Below are 17,903 nucleotides of genomic sequence, written 5' to 3'. Positions count from 1 at the left end.
CTACTTTTCCTTAACTTCGTTTACCAGTGACATTAACAGTTGTTTAAAATTTACACGTTTCTTAAGATATCTCGAGATAGAAAAAAGGTACCGACATACGGTTTTCGGTATTATGTCGCTAATTTGGTCTAATTTTGTAATACAAAATTAAAAATGCATACTTGTATCTAATATTCTCCAAAGAAAACTAGATTTCCGAAAATAATTAAATAACGCATACTAGCTGGCATATTACTTATTAGGCTATTTCGAAAATAAGACCCTTACATTGACAAAAAAGAGCTGTTTTCAACAAGACCAAGTATGCAAAATTCTATTTAGCAGAACCGGACTTACAGCCATTTTTTCATAAGAAGGTTCCCACTCACCGCCACCTCTTATTTGCATGGTAGACAAACTTGTGAAATCAAATATGTGCAGAATTTTATGAAGAATACGATGATTGGATTTCCAGTGCCCTTTCATTAGGTAAATTTTGTAAAATTTTGATTTCTTAATTTTTGATATTCAATTACGCCCTCTAGCGGTGGACCTACAATTCTGAAAATAATTTCCAGGCTTTTCTCGAGGCAACTTTTGTTATAAATATTTTCTTCTCAAAGCTGTACTATAAACGGTTCCTGAGATATGGCCGAGAGCCATTCTTATTGGGACACCCGGTACATTGCAAAAACGTATAGACATTAAATAGAAAAAAAAGAATGGAACAAGCAGAATGGGGGAGACCTGTGTGGTCAAAATAGCAAGAGATAAATCAGCAATTGGCAAAAGTATCGGATGACCGCTCAAAAGATAGAGTGACAACCTTCCATATAGGTATCAATCCGCCAATGAATAAGTAGAATTGCTTATAAAGAGGAAGAAGAAGAAGGTGAACTACAAAAGAAAATTACGATTTCCTTATATTTGTGTAACCCTATATTTTATTTTTTCAAAATATTTCTCTTTCATTTGTATGAAGCATTCATTATACATACCTAAACTCATTATTTTCCGAGATATTTTTAGTTTTCTTCAAATTTCGGGAATACCTTCAATTTTTGTAGGTAGAAACAACTTGGTCTCGTGTAATAACAAAATAAAACAAATAATAAAATTATTTTTATTCAATAAATAACTAATACAAAATATAAACCATGCCAATACAATGTATAGTAACAATTTATAGATGTTATATTAAAGAATTAGTCTAAAGTAAATGTTCAAAATTTCGGCTTCCAAGGAGTATGCAAGCTTGTAACCGATATTCAAACGACCGAGCCAAATTTCTAGCATTTGTAAGTAAATATTATTAAGAGGTTCCCTTATTATATTTTCCATATCATCTGGTGTTGTTGGAGGCTTAGTACAAAAGGTTTTTTATACAGCCCCACATGAAAAAATCAATGCTCAACAATTCCGGTGATCGCGGTGGCCAAACCGTTGGTCCTTTGCCTATCCACCTCGCAGGAGAGTTATGACGTAGATAACTGTAAATAAGAGCAATGCGATGAATTGGAGTACCATAGTGTAAAAACTGCATGTTTTGTCCAATAATACGTGGAACATTTTGCAGTAGTAATGGCAAATAATTATTATGAAGACCACCTAGTCTGACTATGATTTCATATTAATGAAAAGTATGCCGATTCACTGTTCTATTTTTGTGAAATGTAGCCTCATCTCCAAAAAGCACATAATCGAAAAAAATCGGTCGCTATGCACTTGCTGAGACCATTGGCAAACAACTAATCTGCGATGATAATCATCGACTATCAATTCTTAATGTAACTGTATGCAGTAGGAATGCATTTTATGTTTACGGAGGATTTTTGCAGCCAAAGTTTGTCTAATTGGCGCTCAACGTGGAGCCCGATGTTTTAGATTCTAACTGTTTAACATTCGAACCCTACTACAAAAAATTGTGTAAGGTGTGGTGTAATAATAAAAGTAAATTTAATGAAAAATTCGTCTTGGTAAAAGATATATTAATTTAAAAAGCCCGTAAAAGGGCTACAAATATAAAAACAAAACGTTTTCGCTCTGTGACAAGAGCTTCATCAGTGTTACCTAAAATAAGTATAACCGTATTAATTAAGACAAAAATTTAAAGTTGAAATGATGACCAAGGTAAAAACAAAGTGTGGTTATAATTACAAGAACAAACTGAGCCTGTGGCTCCGCTCGGCATGTTCTTGTAAGTAAATGGTATACAGCCAGGAAATTCTTCCTTGTGGATAATAATAAAACTCCAACTAACTAGGGGAACCAATTGTTTACGGCTTCGTCTAGCTCAGTTACTCAGATGTAAGGTCGTTTTATCTTAATTGAAAAAGTGAACAATGAATCTTGAAAGGGTCAAATACAATATACAATTAACTATTATATTGATTTTTCATTAAAAGAAAAATATAATAGGATTTGGTTGTTGATAATGAAATCGAAACTATTCTATTTTTCCTTTAATGTAAAATAAATATGATTAATTAATTACATGCTTTATTTGTCCATTCAAATTCCGTGGGCCCCTTCACTTTTTCAATTAAGATAGGATGAACTTACACCTGGATCTCGATTTTTGACCCTTCGCTTCGTTATCGAACGTATTCGCTACGTATCTGTTTAGTGTAGAGATAGCGAATGATCGATAATGAAGCGAATGATCAAAAATCGAGGTCCTGAGTGACTGAGCTACACGAAGCCTTTAAACAATTGGCTCCCATAGTTAATTGAAGTTTGATTGTTACAAAGAATGATAAGCATAAAACACATCGCATAGAAACAAACATCAAGTATGAAAAAAAAAATGCAAATGAAAGGAATACAATTCGCTATTTCGTAAGCCAGCGATTTTAAGGAAACATTCTGAAACAGGTCGATTTTTATTTTTAAATTATGATTTTTTGACATATACATCACACTATGTCGTGGCGTCATCCATCCGGGCGTGATGACGTAATCAATGATTTTTTAAAATGAAAATAGGGGTAATATGCTAGCGTTTTAAAGGATATTCAATTTTCTATTCAGTAATATAAATATTAACATACAACTGTATTAACTTATACAGGGCGTAAATGTTTTTTAAATTAAATTAATTGACACAAAAAGAATGTATGTAATTTATTTAATTCAAAATACATTTTGCTGTTGTCGGAAAACAGATTATTATTAACAAATAAACATTGCTCTTTGCTTAAATTTAATGTTAAAACTGCCAAGCGGCAGGTGAGTGGCAGCTTGAACATTGAATTTAAATGAAAAGCAATGTTTATTTGCCAAATATTTTTTTGTTTTCTGACGGCAATAAAATGTAGGACTACTTTAAATTAAATAAATTACATAAACTTCTTTTTGTGTAAATTTATTTAATTCTAAAGGATTTTCATTTTGGACACACTGTATTAATGTTGGGTTTATGTTAGTGAATAGAGAATTCAATAAACTTTCAAATGAGCTAGCACACGACCCCTATGTTATTGTCGGTTCATCATCACGCCCAGATGGATGACGTCACTAGTATGACACATGTCAAAAAATCGTAATTTAAAAATAAAAATCTACCTGTTTCAGGATTTTTCATTTAAGTGTCTGGCTTACGACATAATATATTTATTCCTTTCATTTGCACCATACTCTGCAAGCAATATTACTTTGTGAGCTTTTCAACCGGTTTAAGTAATTTAATGTTGCATTAAATTACACAAAAATATAAGTTTCCTCCATAAAAGTTTATTTAACCATTATCCTCACATTGTTTACTAAACACTATCTTTTATAACTATTTTTTACTTAATATACAGGTACCTAATCGATTTAAATTGTTGTTTTTGTTATCATAAGGAATTGGTATTCTGATAAATTCACCATAAAAATGATAAATTATTAAATAAAAAAATGTGGTTTGTTTTATATTAGATTATTAATTATACACATTCGTATTTAAAAAAAGAATTAAATCAAATTATCTATTAAAATATGTAAGGTTTAAGTATGAAATTTCAAGGTCAATTATAAACTTCCTTTATAAGAATAATCGACAAATTTACGTGAATAGGTCCCGATGAAACAAAAAATTAAAATTGATAGGTAAAATCGCACACTTACTTACCCAGATTATTTCGATATTGTCAGCCCTTTTCCCCTTTTGTTCCCACGGCTATGTCTTGTAACAATCTTCGTCTTTTACCAACTGTATTAATCGAAAATCGGTTTCTTATCTATAAGCACGTACCGGAGAGTGAATTAATAAGTAGTAATTAAGGCTTAAAATACAATGAAGACCTATTTTTTAATAATTTTTAGATTGAGTTTTCTCACCGGCACCTCAAACAAGCTCACACCTTTCCACACACTGTAAAAATTTACATGTGGCGAGAACAGGAAATTTCGTTTTTTCGGTGACCGGTTAGCAGCACTGTTTCCAATATGTCTGCCTGCAGTGCATTTGCTGTCAAAGTCAAATTCAGGTAAACATTTTAATTTCATCATTTTTAACATTAACAGTACATACAATGTAATCAGGCAAAATTGAATAAAAATGGCTCAAGGAGTATTGAGCTCGGATATCTCCAGAAGAAACCCACAGGATGACTACGAATTAATTCAGCGAATAGGGAGTGGAACTTATGGGGACGTTTATAAGGTATTTATTATAATTTTAGATCTCCAAATAGTCTCCTTACGGTTTTCTCTTTCTAGGCCAAAAGGCTCTCAACTAATGATTTTGCTGCGATAAAAGTGATAAAACTAGAACCTGGTAAGATTTTAGATTATTTTTAATAGTTATGCATAGGCCAGTCAGTCTAGTTTGCAAATTTTACTACCAGTCAAAACAAGTTTTATAAACCATCTCTAGATTTATTTTGCTCTTATGTTAAGTAGATAATTAACCTTTAATGGCTTTGATTTGGAAACTGATCAAAGATTCTAGGCAATGTAGTTATTTTCTTAATTGCTTGATTGCTATAAATAATTATGGAGCTCATAGTTTGTTATTGTTTTTGTTGGCTGTAAAATTGTATGGTAGACATAAAACCTTCAATTTGGTTTTAACTAATGACGTAAAATATATAGACTGGGCAACTGCTGTAAAAAGTATCATCAATATGATTCCCTTCAGAAGCATACCTTACTATGGACCTTATTAGTGTCTTGTAGGTCTTTAGTTTTGCTCTTCAGGATTTATTTTTGCTTCTTTACAGCCCATTGAGAGTATACCGTAGCATGGTTCCCTGGCATAATTCCTTTCTGTATTTCTTCTTCACAGATAGGTTCTTTTGTGTAGACAGTTAAGAAGAACTCAAATTTTTCGAATTTATGTTTTATTCTCTTTGCTTTTGCATTGTGATGTATTGCCCCGGATGAAGTGCTTATTTGTCTATTCCATAATCTTCGTTTGTGCTTCATTTATATACAATCCTTTGGTTGCTGCCCTCTCTTCACTGCCACTGTTTCCATCAGTTCTATTTTGCTTCTAGCCAATGTTACTAAATTGTCCACAAATGCTAAGCACTCATGTTTTTTGGGATAGATCAGACCTGTTCCTTTAATGTTTGCTTCAAATATGCTAAACATTATAGATGAGAATGGATCACCCCGCCTTCCTTCTTTGTTGATCTCAAAGCTTTCTGTTATACTATTGTTTATCTTGACTGCTCCAGTGTGGCTCTATATTCTTTGTAGAATAATCTGATTAAATTAATATATTTCATCAGTACTCCATATAGGTAGTTTCAAAATCGTCCACATTTGTTCTCTGTGTATACAATCGAAGGCCTTTACAAAGTCAATAAACATATTTATTTTGCTTTGCCATTCACTAGCTTGTTCCAAGATAATTCTTATACAAATGTGGTCGATAGTAGAGCATTTAGCACAAAATCCTGCTTGGTTACTTCTTAGTTTCTTGTCTAGCTTTGCCTTCAGTCTATTTAAGGGGAAAGACGCAAAATGTCGCCTATCAAAATTGTCAATGTGTTTTAAATGTATTCATTTTTTTCGAATCCTGAGAAAACTAATAAGTATTTTTGAAAAATTTTAACACAGAATGAAAGATTGCGTTATTACCGAGGGCCAAAAGACCCTTAGAATAAATAGAAAGTTTCTTTTGAATGAAATATTTGCAATTAAAAATCACACTAAATTTTCTCTTTTATTTTCACCCCTGTACCTTGTTAAGAGCAAACAGTAGCGCATCATCAATATAACTTCGGGAGATAGTATCATACCTTTTTTCGTAAGGTCTGCGAAACTTTGGCAACAGTGGTAATTTTTGACAGTATCTAAGATCAATATTTTGACAATTTAACTCATAGGCGCGCTAAATGGAAGTAATAGAAAACAATTTTGTTATTAGTAAATAAATATTTATAAAAATAAACCAAAATGGGTGAAAATTTTATAGGTCTGGATCTATGAAAAAAAAGTTGATTAGTAGCAAGCTGAAAATTTGTTAATAGCTTAAGGGTGTCTAGTCGGATAAACTTTGATATATGGGAACACTGGAACAGGGGCAGTTTTAATTGTGGAACAGGTTAAAAATTTGGAACGGCCAGACCACGGAAACGGCACATTTATTTTGTCCGACAGAATAGACTTAAACTCTCCGAACAGAGATTAAACTCTCATGCAAAAATCAGACTGCTATTTATCACCTGTCATAATTCCTGTCATTTGACATATTCTACCTGTTCCACTCATTAAAACGCCCATTTGGTGATAAATAGCAGTCTGATTTTTGCATGAGAGGTTAATCTCTGTTCGGAGAGTTTAAGTCTGTTCTGTCGGACAAAATACATGTGCCGTTTTCCCCTGTTCCAGTATTCCCATATATCAAAGTTTGTCCAACTAGACACCGTTAAGCTATTAACAAATTTTCAGCTTGCTATTAATCAACTTTTTTTTCATACACGGGATCCAGACCTATTATGTTAACGTAGGTATTTGCACGAAGTAATAGGTAATAATAAATAATCATTTCGTTGTGAAGCGAAACAAGAGGTGTGTTTTATTTAGTTCATAATTTCCATGTTTTCATAATTTTGGCACTGTTTTTAATGGACTTTTTCTTGGAAGGTTTTTCGTTTGATTAACTTTTCCCATTTTGTTAAACTATTGATGATATTTTTAGAATAAAACATCCTCTTAAAGCTTTATATTCTCGCATTAGAATTCGAAATATTTTAACAACTTACTTCTATTACACAAAAATATAATAAATTAACTATAAATAAACACTACTTTCCTATGAAACAACAATAACGAATTCTTGAAATAACACACTACTGCACTGAACAGATATCGACAAAGATAACAGAACAGATAAGAGAAAATCTGACGCAGGTTTGTCAAAATGACAGTGACAATTTCTCTATGTTGCCTAATCTTTGAATCTTTGAAGAAAGTTTAATATTTTGTTCTTCTTAATGGCGGTACAGGCTCGTTTTTTAATATTGTATTTAATTACAGAGTAATTTCCACATACTAATATATTTCTCAAATTGGGCTCTGTACCGCCATTCTTTATTATATTACGAATATGTGTGCCAAATATCTCGCCAAAATATTCAAAATTACAGCTGCAATCTTGGACCACGTTTGTTGCTACCTGTTGATTGCTACTGTAGCCTCTTAAAATAAACACTAATAGTAGTCTTTCATTCTGCCTTTAAATTTTTCAAAAATATTTATTAGTTTTCCCGGGATTCGAAAAAAAATGAATACATTTAAAACACATTGAACATTTTGACAGCCGACATTTTGCGCCTATGCCCTTAATATGATCTTGGGCATTATTTTTGGATGTGACACGGAACATTGTTATTGTTCGCCAATTGTTGTATTTACATAGATCGCCATTTTTTGGTATCTTAAGATTACAACCTCGTTCCATTCCTTTGGTAAGGGGCCGTTCAAGTATTACGTAACGCATGTTGGGGGGAGGGGGGTCAAAAATCTTAAACGGCCCATTATGGTGCATTACATGGGGGGAGGGGGGTCAAAAATCTTCAAAAATCACGTTACGTAATACTTGAACGCCCCCTAATTTCTCTTCGTCCATTTTTTTTAAAGAGTTTGTATAACTTTTCTACTGCTTCATTTGAGTCAGCCTTTATTAAATATATCGCTAGGTTGTCACTTCTAGTAGCTTTGCCATTTTTTAGTGTTGTTTCAGTGTTTCAGATTTTAGGCAATGTAGTTATGGAGCTCATATTTTGTTATTGTTTTTGCTGGCTGTAAAATTGTATGGTAGACATAAGACCTTCAATTTGAGTTTTACCTAGAAGATACTTAATTGATTGATAACAAATTTGAAAAGCAGTACTTTCATTTAAGTTTCCAAGATTTAACAGGGGTCATTATCTTGATAAAGGTCTGACTTTGTTTAACAATCTCAAGTATTTTTAATTGTAATATTTTAGTATTTCAAATGTATGATATGTATTTTGTTGATATGGAGTCATATAGCTATGCTATACTTTGATTTCTTTGTGCATAATGGTTTTTTATTGTCAATGTTTAAACTTCTCAAATCTATCATCTATGGTTTATGCAGATATTAGAATATTTTCTAATTTACTGTCCAATCTATATTAGCTATATGCTAATTACATATCGCCGCTTCGCAAGAATGTAGGCTTAAGTCAAAATTTGACGAAATTGACTTTTTAATTCAGATCTACTAAAAATAAATAAAAGTATCTATGGCGTGATTAAAGACCTACGACGTTAATAATAATAGTCGCTAAGAGATGGCAGCAAGTGTCTATATTTGTTAAGCGTGAAATTAGTTAAATACTCAACATTTTCATATGAATACAGACCCAAGTTAGTTACGCCGCAAAATAGCACAGAATGTAAAGCAATTTGTGTGTTTATTTCTCGTCAAGGACGACTGATCTTATACTTACGATTAGTTTTTGTGAAAATTCTCTCTAAAATAAGGACCCTTTTTTAGATAGGTCAGCGTTTTAACAAAGTTGAAGTAAATGTTTCTGAGGAAAAAAGACTCAAATGTAATAGGGGTTAACAAAACCACTTTATAAATTTATCTAGTTATCACAGTTTGTATTTAAGTAGACATATTTCTTACAAAATTGTATAGGTAATTTCTTTAAAGTAACAACTTATTCGGAGTTATGCTCATAATCATATTCATAAAATTTTAAAATGCCTCTCCTCTAAAATCGTATTTTTTTACTTAAGCCTACATTCTTGCGAAGCAGCGATATAAGCTATAGGTCTGGATCCCGCGTATGAAAAAAAAGTTGATTAATAGCAAGCTGAAAATTTGTTAATAGCTTAAGGGTGTCTAGTCGGATAAACTTTGATATATGGGAACACTGGAACATGGGCAGTTTTAATTGTGGAACAGGTTAAAAATTTGGAACGGTCAGACTACGAAAACGGCACATTTATTTTGTCCGACAGAACAGACTTATACTCTCCGAACATAGATTAAACTCTCATGCAAAAATCAGACTGCTATTTATCACTTGTCATAATTCCTGTCATTTGACATATTCTACATGTTCCACTCATTAAAACGCCCATTTGGTGATAAATAGCAGTCTGATTTTTGCATGAGAGTTTAATCTCTGTTCGGAGAGTTTAAGTCTGTCTGTCGGACAAAATACATGTGCCGTTTTCGTGGTCTGACCGTTCCAAATTTTTAACCTGTTCCACAATTAAAACTTCCCCTGTCCCAGTGTTCCCATATATCAAAGTTTGTCCGACTAGACACCCTTAAGCTATTAACAAATTTTCAGCTTGCTATTAATCAACTTTTTTTTCATACGCGGGATCCAGACCTACTAGCAATAAGTTCTATTCTTTATAATAATCTAGTCTAAGCCGGTTTTTTCTCTAGTCTTAAGTCTATCTATTTATTCTTGCCATTAATGGTTTATTGTTTGACATATTTATAATTCTTAACATATTAGATACATTCTACTCTCGATCACTTGGACTCATGGGGACCAGGGAAGTTTGTTTAACATACATAAATATCGAAAGTATCAAGGTTTTTATTAAATTAAGAGGAAAACGAAAAGCCCTAGATACAAAGTTTACTACCTTTTAAACAATTAGAATAATTGAAATAAAATACAGTAAACAATATTTTAAATCCAAGACTTTTCGTTAATAAACTGCTTTCTGGCTGCATCCCGTATATCCGGATTTTACAATATATAATCACAGAGACGACGAAAATAGGAGAAAGCAAAAAGGACACTTAGGCCACGCATTTACCTTCTCTTCATCTAGGAAAAGGACCGAAAGACAGTTTCTAAATACTCAGAACTGAGTAAAAATGGAAAAGATAAATGCAGATTTTTGTTTATATTCGGTTCAGATTTGGACCACCATCTCCATATACCCATTTCAGCATCCTCATGCCTCATCAGTGAAGCTATGCAGTCATGCATCAGTGAAGCTATGACTGCATAGCTTCACTGATGAGGCATGAGGATGCTGAAATGGCTATATGGAGATGGTGGTCCAAATCTGAACCGAATATAAACAAAAATCTGCATTATGTTTTTATTAAAGTTATCAAGAGTAGATAAAAATAAAACTTCTACTCTCGATCACTTGGACTCATGGGGACCAGGGAAGTTTGTTTAACATACATAAATATCGAAAGTTATCAAGGTTTTTATTAAAGTTATCAAGAGTAGATAAAAATAAATACACTTTAAAAATTGCTACATACATACATGTATTTCTCAACTTTTGTACAATATATTAGATTTGTACACTTACAACCCCCTCACATCCTTATAAAACAATCTTCAATGTCTATACATCATTCCTTGTTTGTTGTATAGTAGGCATAATAGGTAGGTGACTACTGTCTTCTAGATTTTTTTCATTTCCCAAATCTCCCTTGAGCACTATAATTTCATCTAATTGCATTGTAAGGGCTGTCAAATCAGTAACAATATCTTGGTTGGTTGGTTTTCATCTTTTGTAACTAAATTGTTTCCTAATCTGCGAGAAGCAAAACAATAGGGAACTTGCATAAAATTTTATAAATTTTCGAAAAAAATGTTGTAAATCACAACAGAATGTACCTAATTTAAAACATGGTATCAAAGATAAACAAGTTGTTTTTGTGTTTCGTTGGGCCCATAAAGATGATTATATGCTTCTTTTCATGAGCATTTTTCAGTGCGTCACAAATGATAGAAAAAAAGGTAAGTCCGTGATAATATACATTTTAGTGACATGACATTTTAGTTAAATTTGACAGTTGTCAAATTTTATTTGCAATTTGGCATAAAAACAAATTAGTTCTGTTTATTACATTTTCTTTGATTTGTATAGTCTTATAAATTGTACAGATTATATTCGTAGATATATTATATAATTCGAAAATAATTTTTATTTCGATTATAGCGCCATCTATTGACAACTAGAATAAATGTTATAAATGTCACCGACGAAATGTAATCACCGACGTGCGTTTTTTTCTGTTTATAAAATTGCGTTTATATAAAACAATCTAAATGTTTATAAAATTTTATACAACCATGTTAATTGTTTAAAATTAAAGCTCTGAAAAAAAAAGAATAAAAAAAATTATAAAAAAAATAATAATTAAAAAAAATAAAAAGTTACTAAGAAGATCTAAACCTCGGCGAGGTTGAATCGGGTTTAGGTCTTAGCGTAGTAAAAAAAATATACAAAAAAATACAAAAAAAAACAAAAGAAAAAAAAAACTAAATCAAAAAAATAAAAAATAAAATAAAAAATATAATGAAAATATAATAAAAAAATTGTTAAAAAATATATTAAAAAAAAATTAAAAAAACAGAGTAAAAAACTTAGTAGTAGTAATAGTTTTCAATTTAGATACTAAGCATATATTTTGTAAAAGAGAGAATTCAAAACACATTGACTGGCCAGTTGGTTGCTTAAACCAGTGCCAATAAAACATAAACACACACATTTTGTTCTGTCACATGCAATTTAACCGGTTAATTTATGCCGGCGGAGTGACAGTAGCTGGTAGGAAAATCTCCAATTTAAGATTTGCTGATGACACTACACTTATAGCAGCAAATGAGCAAGAAATGTTTGATCTTCTGCGAAGAGTTGAGTACGAAAGCAATAAAGTTGGTCTGAAAATCAATAAAGCTAAGACAAAAATAATGGTGGTCGACAGATTTGACACTATTCAACTGACTAACATATTACATGAATACCAGATAGTAAACACCTTTGTCTATCTCGGGTCTAGTATAACTAACGATGGTAACTGTGAAACAGAAGTTCGGAGACGTATTGGTATGGCAAAAAATGCGATGAGTCGCCTAACTAAAGTTTGGAAAGACATCTCTCAAAATATCAAGATGAGACTGGTGAATGCCCTTGTATTCTCAATATTTCTATACGGAGCAAAGACTTGGACTCTTCGCGCATGCGAGCGCCAAAAAATTGATGCCTTTGAGATATGGTGCTGGAGAAGAATGCTGCGCATACCTTGGACAGCTCATAGGACAAACGTTTCCATTCTAAACCAACTCAATATTAAAAAAAGGCTGTCCACATTATGTCTGCAACGAATTCTGCAATTCTTGGTCACGTGGTTCGCAGAGGTGACGACAGTTTGGAGAGATTATTTGTTTCTGGAAACGTTCCGGGGAGAAGATCAAGAGGACGATCACCAACTAGATGGTCTGACCAAATAAAGCATTCAGCTGGAAACTCATTCTGCGAAGCTCTTAGAGCAGCTGAAAATAGAGACCAATGGAGAAACATTGTTAGGAATAGTGTTTGGGATCGTTTGAACCATTTGAACTATTTTAAATCACAGAAAACTTGTACTTTTAAAAATGGCACTAAACAACATTTACAGTGTTTTCTTTTATTTCCCATAGTAAACCTTCTTTCCTTTCCTCCCAAAACTGTATCAAACTCCAATCTCAACAAACTGGCATATATTACAATGACATACGATTAGTGTCATTAGAATATAAATATTTTTTTCTTATTCCGCGACGATGAGCTGGCCAGATACCCAAGAAGGTGGAGACCAATAAACTAAAGAAGAAGAAGAAAAAAAAAATATATATATATATATAATCAAATTCCCTTCTACCTATTGGTGTCGGGATTACAATAATAACTTAGATATTGTGTACAAATTTACGCCACTGACTTCTATTTTGTGCCAATACTTTTGCTTCTTTCCAGGATTTGCCTCTCTTTTGTAGAACTTTTCCAATAGCTTGGTCCCATGTTTCTCTTGGTCTTAGAAAAAAATATACCTAACTATAACCATAAACATAATTATATAGTTCACCTATGTGACGTCACGGGTCGTTTGAACTATTTTAAATCGCAGAAGATTTTAAATTTGTACTTCTAAGTTATTATGAGTTTTTGAAGCGTGAAATTTTGGAAATCTCATTTTTAAACAAAACTGAACATTATTATGTAATAAAAAACATGTGCAAGTTTCCTATTACTCAAAGTTGTAATCGAGACCAGGACTAATCTGTAAAAAAACGTGTATTTTTGGATGTGAGAGGTGGCATTCGGATTTTTGCAGATAAAGTTAGCTGACACCTTCAGTAATAACACTACTTTACAACCAATTTTCGACTGGAATGCCATATGCTGTTTTTTGTTAATTTTTGCTCTCTGAATATGATTATGATGATAAAAAGTTCCTAACACGTAAAATTTTTGAGTTATGATTTTTTCAACAAAAAAAGAGTTACCATTTTTGAGTTATGAATATTTTACTAAGTTTTTTTAAACAGTCATTTGTAATTTTTTTTCTAAAATTTTTGCATAATTTGACAACACTGGGATATCTAAAATGTCTACGACTAACACATTAACATTTAAATAAAGAATAAACCAAAGGTACTCCTTAATCAGTAAACCTACCCCTTTAAACTTACATAGTTCTTAACGACTGTTACTTCTGCATGACAAAGGTGTTTGTGTTTTCAAGGAAAAGCAAACATAAAATTGAAGATCCAGATATTATCTCAGCAATAAAGCCGTTTTCCATGGAGAAGATTTACCAGTTCCAGGACCCACAGCAAATTGGGAGGAAGATTTGGAAATGTATGGCGATAAAAGTAAACCCGATGATGTATCAGAAAAGAATGATTCTTATTTTCACGAAAGCAACGAAAAGCATATAGCAAGTCGAATTACATGATTTAATTCGAGACCTTCACTTGTCCAAAGTACATGCTTATGCTTAACTCTAGGTTCTAGATTACAATGATGGATTTTTTTTAATGGAATTTACTAGCCAGTAAAACTTATAATATTTAGGAACCGTAACCAGGAGCTCTCCTAGTTTTTTACTATGCAGGATAAAATGTGTGTTTGTGTTAATTCATAGAGTGTTATGGGAAAATTGGGATATGCACAAAACTGTGTACAAAATACTTACTATAGTTTTTATTTCTAGTTCTGAACTTCTGTGTATATAGTATAAAAGAATTTTTATAATAAACAGCTATATTTGATGCATTCTATTACTCAAAATCTAACATTTCACCTGACAAGACAATGTACGCGTGGACCCCTGCGGAGAAATGCACAGCACCTTATGAAGAAAATAACTCAAAATCTATACGTGGTGGAAAATTTTAGTGTTTGAATTCGCATTCAGGGCGCTTTAATCTCCACGGTACAGCCATTTTAACATCTGTCGCAAAAAATTTTTGTTTATCTGTTGACTAGTGTAATAATTGACTTATGCTCCTTCTCAAATATGCCCGGAACATTAATAAAAAAATTAAAATATGTAAAAATTTCGAAAAATATCGATTTCTTTCTGCTTTCTTTGCTTATAACTTTAAACGGTTCGTTTTGGAACAAAGTCGTAGAGAAATAAAATAAAGATAATTCAATTTTGTATGATATACGACTGGTCAAAAATGTCTTAAGGTATTATCTTTTCTGCAATACAGCAATAAATACAAAATAAGGGGACAAAATACGCCTGTTGTTATTCAATTTTTCTTTTAAACACTTTGGTGGCACTTAGAACCTTAGTAATTCGCTTAGAAAATTCTTATAACTTACTTAAATGGTCTACCAAATTTCATTAACATCGACCTAATAGATTTCACATAATAAATTTGCAATGTAAATGTTTTTAAAAAAGTTCAAATTTTTTAAAATCTTTTTGAACAAAAAGGAGACCATTTAGAAGTTGGCTAATTTTTTTTACATATAAAGAGGTGCTCTGCCTATCTAATACACTTTACAGAATTAAAATCGGATTATTTAAGGGGCCTCAGCAATGTTTTAAAATTATAAACAATGTTTTGGCTTATAAACAAATAGCTTTGTTTAATAATAAAAAAATTAATTTTTATCATTGCAAATAATTAAAACCGGTATAATTTGACTTACACTTTCAAATGTTGTCAGCAGAATTGCTATTTTATTTTTTAATCAAAAGTTATTCTCGTTCAAAAATTGCAATTTTTCGATTTTTTGAATGTTCCACCGCGTTTATCTCGAAAACTATGCATCCTACGAAAAAACTTGTAAGAAAATTTTTTGCTTAGAATTACCCAAGAAATACAAAAAATGTTTTATTTTGCGAAAAATCGATGTTATGTAATTCCTCAAGTTCTTTGTTTATAACAATCTTATCGACATCCGGATCAACTGTTACCCAAAAAATTCGTGTTCTACAGGTCAAAATACATAAAAAAACTTGGGTAAGTCCATCTAAATAAAGGAGCCCGTAGCACCCCCTCCTGGACACAGCACTAATTTGTTTATAAGCCAAAAAATTGGTTATAACTTTAAAACATTGCTGAGGCTGCATAAATAATCTGATTTTCAATTCAAAAAATTGACAAATCTTTGTATGTTCTAGTTTTTGTTGTGCAAGATTTTAAAAAATTTTAATTTAAAAAAAAAGTTTAGATTGCAAAATTATTATGCAAAATCTAGTAAGTCAATTTTAATGAAATTTCGTGGACGGTTTTAATTCTAAAATTTTCTAAGCGAATTAGGAAGGTTCCAAGTGATGGAAAAACATTGAATAAGGACAGGCTTGTTTTGCCCCCTTATTTTATATTTATTGCTATTTTGCAGCAAGGGTGTTAAATTAAGACATTTTTAACCAATCGTATCTGATAGAAAATTTAATTATCTTTGTTTTATTCGTATACGACTTTGTTCCAAAATTAATCGTTTTAAAGTTATAAGCAAAGAAAGTAGAAAAAAAAAACGAAATTTTTTGAAATTTTTAAATATTTTATTTTTTTTATTAATGTTCCGGGCATATTTGAGAAGGAGCATAAGTCAATTATTATTAACGAAGTTATCACCTAACTTTATCCGCAAAAATCCGAATACCACCTCTCACATCCACCTAAAAACAGATCCTTCCTGATCTAATCATCCCAAGATTTTTTTACAAACCTTATTCCCTAAACGCAGGGGTCACCAATTAGTTTCCCTGAGGGTCCGTGTCCGGATTTATGCTGCCTGTGTCTGACTGTTCTGATTCGGCTTCTTTGTGGATTTTTGTTAAAAAATATCCCTTATAAACAAATCAGAAGGGTGCCAGGTGAAATTTTTAGGCAGAAAGTGGTTAATATTTTTTTTAACAAATTTAAAACATCGCCTTTTTTGCCCGCGAAAATATGTTTTTAGCGTTTTTGGGTCATCTTAAATAAAAAAGATCTGTCATTTTATTAAAACTTTCAGTTTTCAAGCATCGCAAATGCATATTTTCGCATTTTTCAGATTTTAAATCGCTTATAACTCGAAAACTGTCAACTTTTCAGAAATATGACAAGAGACCTTTATTGTTTATAATTACCCAAGAAACCTAAAACTACATTTTTCGAGGAAAAAAAATTTATTTTGAATTTGCTTAAAAAATTGTTTCACCCGGCACCCTTCTGATTTGTGGGACATTTTTGAACAGGAATCCGCAAAGAAATCGAGTCAGAAACATTTTTCATACGAAAGTGGCCTCACACTTGGACTAATATGGAAAGGAAAACTAATAATATCTGATTGTTTTTTGGTTACTGTATACTTTTCTGTATGTTTTCCTGGTACAATAAATAAAATATAAATTCATTGTGTATTGTTTTGATGTTATTATCAGTATATTTTGAAAACAGCAGTATTGTAAATTGTTACTGAGAATATTTTAAAACTTAGGAATTTATATTTTGAATGCTAATGAAGTTTTTAGACATCTTCAATTTTGTAGAAAGGAAACTGAGGAATTTAAAATAAATAATCATAGTACAAAATGCTAATTAACATGTTATCTTTTCTACATTAGTTTCAATGCAAGGTGTTTGTTGCAAACTTATTAAATCTGAAAATTATTTTAATTAAATGCACATCTGAAAAGTACTCTTACTTAACATATAGTACAGAGGACATGAATATAAAAAAATGCACATGACAATTTTATACCGGGTGTCCACTTATATTTTCCCCCATTTTAACTGCCTATAACTTCTAAACGGCTCAAGATAGAAATATGCGGTTTTCGCTCAAATGTGTTATTTTAGTAAAAGTTTTGTCTGAATGGATTGAACTTTTTATATCGCTTTTTAAATACGAAAACAAAAATGGCGGATTTTTTAAAAAAACTTTGTTGATTTTTTTAATGGAACACCCAGTATATTTTTTTGTAAATTGAAAGAAAGGTCCTTCACCTATCCAGCGATATAAAGTTTTTCAAAATCGGTTGTCAAATCACTGAGTAATTAATTTTTAAAATGAGAGGTGCAACATGGATATCGCATAACATAATATCAATTTATGTGATTTCCACATTGCATCTCTCATTTTAAAAATTAATTTCTCAGTCATTTGACAACAGATTTAAAAATTCTTTATATCGTTGGATAGATAAATAAACGTTTTTTTCAAGTTTTTAGGTAAATGACCATTTT

General features: G+C 31.5%; 2 protein-coding genes across 13 annotated transcripts in view; one reads left to right on the top strand and one right to left on the bottom strand.

The window, feature by feature from the left end:
* Positions 1 to 17,903, bottom strand: part of LOC114335610 (guanylate kinase) — a 345,069-nt gene that overhangs the window by 163,019 nt on the left and 164,147 nt on the right. Inside the window, exon 1 of one of the 2 annotated variants that reach the window (XM_050661133.1) lies at positions 4,091 to 4,320. The exons of the other annotated variant lie outside the window; for it this stretch is intronic. The gene's annotated coding sequence lies outside the window, so the exon portion shown is untranslated. Of the gene's footprint in view, positions 1 to 4,090; positions 4,321 to 17,903 lie in introns of those variants that run through there. 2 annotated transcript variants of the gene reach the window in all.
* Positions 4,432 to 17,903, top strand: part of LOC114337984 (mitogen-activated protein kinase kinase kinase kinase 5) — a 134,574-nt gene continuing 121,102 nt past the window's right edge. For all 11 annotated transcript variants that reach the window (XM_050661125.1, XM_050661123.1, XM_050661120.1 and 8 more), the window contains exons 1-2: positions 4,432 to 4,624; positions 4,681 to 4,738. In XM_050661125.1, coding sequence (XP_050517082.1) covers positions 4,520 to 4,624; positions 4,681 to 4,738 — 163 coding nt within the window. In that variant the 5' untranslated portion in view covers positions 4,432 to 4,519. The remainder of the gene's footprint in view (positions 4,625 to 4,680; positions 4,739 to 17,903) is intronic.

This window comes from Diabrotica virgifera, chromosome 9 (assembly GCF_917563875.1).
Source record: "Diabrotica virgifera virgifera chromosome 9, PGI_DIABVI_V3a".
Lineage (NCBI taxonomy): Eukaryota > Metazoa > Arthropoda > Insecta > Coleoptera > Chrysomelidae > Diabrotica > Diabrotica virgifera.
This window is presented reverse-complemented; position numbering and strand designations above follow the sequence as displayed.